The 6,760-nt window shown below is 35.3% G+C and overlaps 3 protein-coding genes across 3 annotated transcripts in view; 1 reads left to right on the forward strand and 2 right to left on the reverse strand.

Annotated features, from left to right (window-relative positions):
• LOC21407772 (protein trichome birefringence-like 10) overlaps window positions 1-518 on the forward strand; it is a 6,656-nt gene extending 6,138 nt beyond the window's left edge. The window contains exon 4 of the mRNA XM_024161617.1: window positions 287-518. Within this exon, the coding sequence (XP_024017385.1) occupies window positions 287-518 (232 nt within the window). The remainder of the gene's footprint in view (window positions 1-286) is intronic.
• A 968-nt stretch (window positions 519-1,486) lies between these two features.
• LOC21407773 (antifungal protein ginkbilobin-2) lies at window positions 1,487-1,840 on the reverse strand. The gene has a single exon (XM_010092088.1). The coding sequence runs from the start codon at window positions 1,838-1,840 to the stop codon at window positions 1,487-1,489; it is 354 nt and encodes a 117-aa protein (XP_010090390.1).
• Window positions 1,841-2,982: 1,142 nt separating this feature from the next.
• On the reverse strand, window positions 2,983-6,270 carry LOC21407774 (aluminum-activated malate transporter 13). Its single transcript, XM_010092089.1, has 6 exons — window positions 5,964-6,270; window positions 5,577-5,717; window positions 4,543-4,815; window positions 3,806-3,918; window positions 3,528-3,671; window positions 2,983-3,315 (listed from the first exon to the last, which is right to left on the reverse strand). The coding sequence occupies exons 1-6, from the start codon at window positions 6,268-6,270 to the stop codon at window positions 2,983-2,985; spliced, it is 1,311 nt and encodes a 436-aa protein (XP_010090391.1).
• Between the last annotated feature and the right edge of the window lie 490 nt (window positions 6,271-6,760).

Here is a 6,760-nt window from a genome sequence, read left to right on the forward strand (position 1 = left end):
TTTTTTTTTTACGCTGCTAACATCATGCTGTGTTTGGAGATTCTTGAAATTAAGATTCTCAAACTATACTTGTACTGAAAATTATTCCGCCTTAAAGTACGGCAAGAATTTATCGATCGAATTTACTTGATCGAAAACATGAACTTAACATGAAATCTGCTACAGAATTTAGGAATACATATATTGATTCCCATAAATCCTCAGTCACATAATAATTTCTAGGAAAATCCTTGGCTTAAATAAATAAATTGTATTATTTAAAGTCTGAAATTTTCTCAGTCATTACAAAGCTAGTAATGGAGGTGTTATCACAGCGCCCAAATAAAGTGGATGTGTTGAGCGTGACAAACATGACAACAAGGAGAAAAGATGGACATCCGTCGATATACAACGTCCGGCAGGAGAATGAGCCATTACACCACCAAGACTGCAGCCACTGGTGCTTGCCCGGCGTGCCCGATTCGTGGAATGAGCTTCTTTACGCACTCTTACTCAAGCGGGAACTGTCTAAGCCCTAAGGCATGAAACTGAAGCACACGTTATGTGTTTATATACTAAGGCCTCGTTCACTTCGCAGATTTGAGTTTTCAATTCAAGCTGAGATGTGACATTTTTTGAGAGCTTTTCACTGTAGCAGAAAAAGTTAGATGTGACATTTTCTGAGAGCTTTTTATTGTAGAAACTTAAAACTGAAAACTCGAATCGGTGAAATGAACGAGACCTAAGTTGTCATACCCTGTTTTCTCAAGTCAGAACAATGTTTGTGGCCCAAGGAGAAAGGTCGAGGTATATTCAGACATTTTGTTCATGTATTTCCAATTCAAAAGAAACCTGGACATATTTTATACTCCATCATATTAATGCTGTTTGTGGTAGGAATTTGAGGATTAATTTTACTATTTTCGTCTTTTTCTTAGAAATTATGTTTGAAAGAAAGATATTTGCACACTCTTAATAATCATGTTACATAAGTACGAAAAAAGGATTGGACGTTTTATTGGCATTAAGCAACACAACTAATAGAAAGTTGTCTCTATCCGTGAGTTATATATTATGGGACCTACTCCATTCAGCACCACTAATCCCTTTTAGTATCGATCGTGGACATGTATAAAAAGAAGAGCAATCCTTCTGGGGTACCTGGACTATCACTTATCCGTTTCCCCTTGGAATCAAAGTGTCAATTTTCGTTCGCTTTGATTTGACAATAATGCTCCCAATCATTCATAATCTTATTACTAAACATGAGTGGATTGAATTCTTCATTTCCCAGCAAGCACTAATACAGTGCTGTCTCTCCAAGATGCCAAAAATATATAATAAAATAAAAAAGTGGAGAACACAGAGTGAGCAAAAGAGTACGTCCAACAGTCCACATTTATTGATAACACTGGCGCACACACTGTGGCAACCTCAATTGGATAGGATAATTGATCTTTTCCTACTAAAATGCACGAACTTACTTTCTTTTTCTTGTTCACTCCTTTTAATTGGAAAATGGGTATTGCTCATACCTAATTTCACAATCAAGAAGCACAACTTGAGCCCCAATCCGATTCGGACATGATCGTACAGTGACCTTCTTGGCAGCACTGAAACACTCGGAGCAGTCTGAGCTTGTGAGGTCTTGGTCACAAGAATCATGCCCATATGCAAAAGCATTAGGGTTAGGATAAATATCAAAAAATAAAATAAAATCATAATTCTCGTGATCTGGAGTTGCAAACTTCAATTCGTCGAGAACATAAGCTAGACTAGTTGCAAAAGGATCACCCGCCTTGTACGTGCTTAAGTTGCACAGAAATTTCTTAACTTTAGTATCTGGACTGCTTCTGACCATTATAGAAATGCACAAGAATTCCATGATAACTACTATTGCTAAAAATTTTAGAAGAACGCCCGTTTTTCTGTTGTTTTTTTTTTCTCTCTCTCTTTTTCCTTTCTTGCCCTCATCGGAATTGGATTTGACAAAACTATCATATACTATTAGAAATGTTATTGGTTTTTCCATCAACATGCATCACAATATTGATAATCCGTTTTTTGTCTGATATGATTGGTTACTATTTTGACCATTATCTTGTATGTCCTTTTCTTTTCTTTCATTCTTTGTCTTTCTTTTTTTCTTTTTTTTTTTTTTTTTTTTCCTTAGAGGCATTTTATTAATGTATATAAACATAGTTTGGCATGTCTTAAACATGCACTAGCAGCTAGCTAGCTAATAGGCTTAACCGATCCTGATAACGTCTTCACCTCTAGAAGGATGAGAAATATAAGTTGGACTTCTATTTTCTTTGCTTTGGACCATATCACTTGATATTAATGCCAAATTACAATAATTTTACTGTGCATGTTCAGATCTCTGTCCCATAGTTGGTTAATACAAAGGGCTAATACTCTGTTTTTTCTTTCAAACTCACTAAATCCCCACCAGCTTCAAGCTTGGCCTCCAACATTTACTTCTTTTTTTCACTTGTTGGAGTCGTTTATGAAACTTTAATGGATATTTACGACCACCATCTGTTCTGTATACGTAAACAAATAAATAAACAGGGGTGAAATGCTCAATGTTCAAAATTCAAATATATATATATATATATGTATATGTATATATATCTGTACGTATTGATAATAACGAAAACAAAGTTCGATATATTTATACTTCACTTTTACTTTGACAAAATTTTAGTGTGCAACAGCTGCGATGTTCTGACTAAGTAGAAGACACAGGTAGATTTGTAACGGCCTAAAGGGTTTAGTCTCTAAATCATGCTGTATATATATATATATATATATATATATATACCCCTTTTTTCTTTTTTTCACCATTTACATATTATCTGTAAATATCCTTCTATATGGCCCCAACCCAAAGTTCTCCAAATGGTTAATTATTTACGCCAATACGTAAATTGATACATTATATACATAGATATACATATAAATAGCTAGATGTATATATAAGAAATAGATAGAGTACTGCTAGTGAGCAGAAGTAAGGAAACCAGCAAGTTCTCCAAGTTCTTCAACCTCCTTTGCCAATACTTGAACCTTTTCCACTACCTCCATCAACAAGAAGACAAAGCTTGCGACTGCGAGCGCGTCGATGTTCTCCGTCTGTCCTAGCTTGGAATTCGCAGACACGGCGGAGCTCAGCTCTACTCTCATCGCCTTCACTTTCGGGGCTATTAGCTCTGCCTGCTGGCATTTTCTCATCTTCTTTATGCTGTCCCCAAGCTCCCTGAGGCTCCATGCAAGTGAACACCCCACTTCCTCACATTGCTCTTTAATTGATTGCCTCAGGGTTGTTGAGGGCTAATATTGTCAATAAAATTACAATGTAATTAGCCAATTTCCTCAAACAATTTTCGTATTTATCATTAAATATTCTATGTCAGTTGATCCTAATTCCTTCTAGCGTCTTAATGAATTAGAAACTTTCATGCAGAATTACGTAAATTCTTGTGTTAAAATAAGTGAATTCTGTATTGGTTGAATTGAAATATTGTTAATCTTCATAGGTGTACCTGTCGAGGGGATTGAAGACAATGTTTGAGGGAAACAAGAGAGGCCGCTAGCTCTCTGAGGAGCTCTCCGAGTTTCAAGTACTTTCCCCAAGGGTAGTAAAGTCCAAATTTCCCATGCCATGGTTCCCATTTTGCAAAGTTAGCCTGAAATATTACTTAAACTAATTATAACATGGAAAGAAATATTGCCTTTTCACTTTTTTTTTTTTTTTTAATGAAACTTTTTCCAAATGCTTAATAATTTATAATTTAGAGATGAAATTAATCTTGCTTAATACCAGTAGCTCATCCTTTGCTTTTGAATTTAGCACTGATTTGCAACTACTGAAACTGCTGGCGCTTGGCTCGTTTTCCTTTTCGTTTGCTAATCTGAAGTAATCCTCCATGCATCCTACACGTATCCAACGTAATTAATTAGCTTTATTTTTTTTTTTTTGAGAATAATTAAGTAGCTTTATTAAAGAAAGCAACATTGGAAATATGATATAATACTAAACTTAAACACTTAATTAATTTGCACTATGAGCGTCATTACTTTAATCCAAGTTCTTTAATATTTTAGGGGAAAAGGTAGCAAATTAGATACTCAAATAAGAATAATTTTGAGCTACGTCTCAATTATCCTAGTTGCATTTACTATTGACTCTATTATTCCGAATGCTTATATTTTAATCGAAGTATTGATCACTGACAACCTTAACAAAATAATATTTAATAATAATTTTGCTGACAAGATTAAGCATCATGAGGAGTAGTACTATACATACGCCAACAATATTTTCATGAAAGTGGATCTTTTTTTCTTTAAAAAAAAATAAGCGAAATTAAGGATTCCAATTTAAATCGAGCACTTCTATTCATCCTCGTACGTTAAAACTCCGCTATTCATATAAGGTGGACCCAACTTAATGGGACCGACTTTTTTGTGAGCGATAGGAAATATTTTTACGTCCATTGGAATGAATATACCATTTTTCATTTGAATTTGGTTTGGATGAGAGAGTAACGAACCTACCTTGAAGAGATTCGGCAAGGTCTTGGAATTTGGAGGCAGTAGAGTCGTGAAGTTCATCACTAGCCCATGTGGGAAAGACCACCAAGCTAATGAACACGCAAACGGCGAAGCCCATTCCTATCGTTGAGAGGCGTTCTCGGGCTATTTCCAACACCTTCTCCGCACGCAAACCAGACACGGCCACCAGATTGAACGTTAAGATAAATATCATCAATCCATAGTCGTGTCTCTTCTTTATTTTCGGCACCAATCTAGTGTATGTCGCGCCCGCACCTTATCAACACAGTTGATTATTTCGTTAACAACCGTTTTAATTAGTTTTACGTCCAACAAGATATAGATTTGTTCCTAATGATATATCAAAAAGATAACCAATCTTTTTATAACAAAAATTCGGTGGAGCTATGAGGAGGATGTATAAATAATTTCCTAACTCTTATTTGAATGACGATGATGATGATGATGCATGGTGGTGGTGGGGGTGGGAAATATCTCGTGATCCAAAGTGACATGATGTTTTCTCGAAACCGATTTTTATAAGAAAAATGCTTGAGGTCATCACTACAATACTAAACATCACAAATGTTGTGGTGGGTATGACCACTAGACGTATGGCCAGTTCATAAACACACACACACTAGTACTAATTAGTGCCCTTTCGTTAGCGACAAATATGATTGATTTTAGTGATCAAGCACTATAAAAATCTGGAGTTTATTACGTGTGGCGGCGTAAGTGGCGCACCCTTTTCTAAAAAAATGGAAGTGCGATTATGCAAAGTTTCTAGCTAATAGTTCCACCGAATTTGGCAGACAACTTAGTACTCATAATTTTGTTTTAGCAGTAAATTGACATATATTACATGTACGTACATATTCAACTAGTTTCTAGCTAATAGTTCCATCAAATTTGGGCAGACAACTTAGTACTCGTAATTTTGTTTTAGCAGTAAATTGACATATATTACATGTACGTACATGTTCAACTACTTCCAAGAATATTGGAGCTATGTGCATATACGTCGTAGTTCTTACCGAAGATAAATACAGAGATGGCAATGATTATGGAGTTGCCAGTCCCACCAACTTCTTGAGCAATATATGCAGCCAAACACCCTAATCCTCCTCCTAATATAGTGCCAATTCCTCGGTTTAAGCCCTTCCCAAGTGTAGCTCCTGAGACATGTAATTAATCATAATATTGTCACGTTTAATACATATTTCCTTTCACAAAAACAACGAGAAAAGTAAAGTAGACATGACACCAAAAGAGAATGAATCTCTTTTTACAAAAGCAAACGATAAAAATAAAATGGACATGACACTAAAAGAGAAGAAAAAATCTCCTTTTATATCTATTGACCAGAAACCGTCCAGTATTTTGTTAAGTGTTGATAAAAAAAAAATAATAATAATAATTACCTGCGTAGAACTCAAAGATGACCACCACAGTCATTATAGCCCACATGGCGTTGTCTCCAACTTGATCATAGAGAGGATCAAGCAGATAAAGAAGCGACACCAAAACAAGAGCAATTCCAACTTTGGCGCTGTGAATCAGCTTTCTGACGTCTTGCTTATTGCTTGTGATCTTCTCTCTCGTATGGGAAACAATATTGTGGACAAAAGAAAGTGCTTTTGGCTCCTTCTTTTCCTCTTTACTTGGAGGTTTTGGTTCAACCTGCGACTCTAAATGTGAAATGGATATTGTCACATGAGTTGAATCCATTTGGCCTTAAAAAAAAAATAGGCTTCTCTTCACACTGATCTTCCTTGAGATTTCCAACTTTTTTGCAGCTTATTTATCGAGTTTTGTGTACTGAATATAGGATTCTCACTTTGTTGTTGATAAATTTTGATCCGAGAAACCACTTATATACACACACACATAGCTTTCTCACGAAACGTCAAAAGTGGGAGGATACATGTAATAGTCTAAGCTCCTATAGTGGACAGGCCATTTCCACTTCAACCAGACAAGATATGGCCTAAAAACTTGAGACAATAATAATATTGATTTTGATAAATAACATATAATATATTAATAATTTGTTAATATTTGCGTGTGCATTGTATCTCTCATATATATTCTGTGTATGAATTAGTGATTGTAGGTAGTGGAACACGCTTGCATGGCACGAGAAGGTACCTTGATGCACACACACACACACACACACAAAAAAAAAAAAATATATATATATATATATATATATATAACG

Source organism: Morus notabilis, unplaced genomic scaffold (genome assembly GCF_000414095.1).
Source record: "Morus notabilis unplaced genomic scaffold, ASM41409v2 Scaffold137, whole genome shotgun sequence".
In the NCBI taxonomy this organism is placed as follows: Eukaryota; Viridiplantae; Streptophyta; class Magnoliopsida; order Rosales; family Moraceae; genus Morus; species Morus notabilis.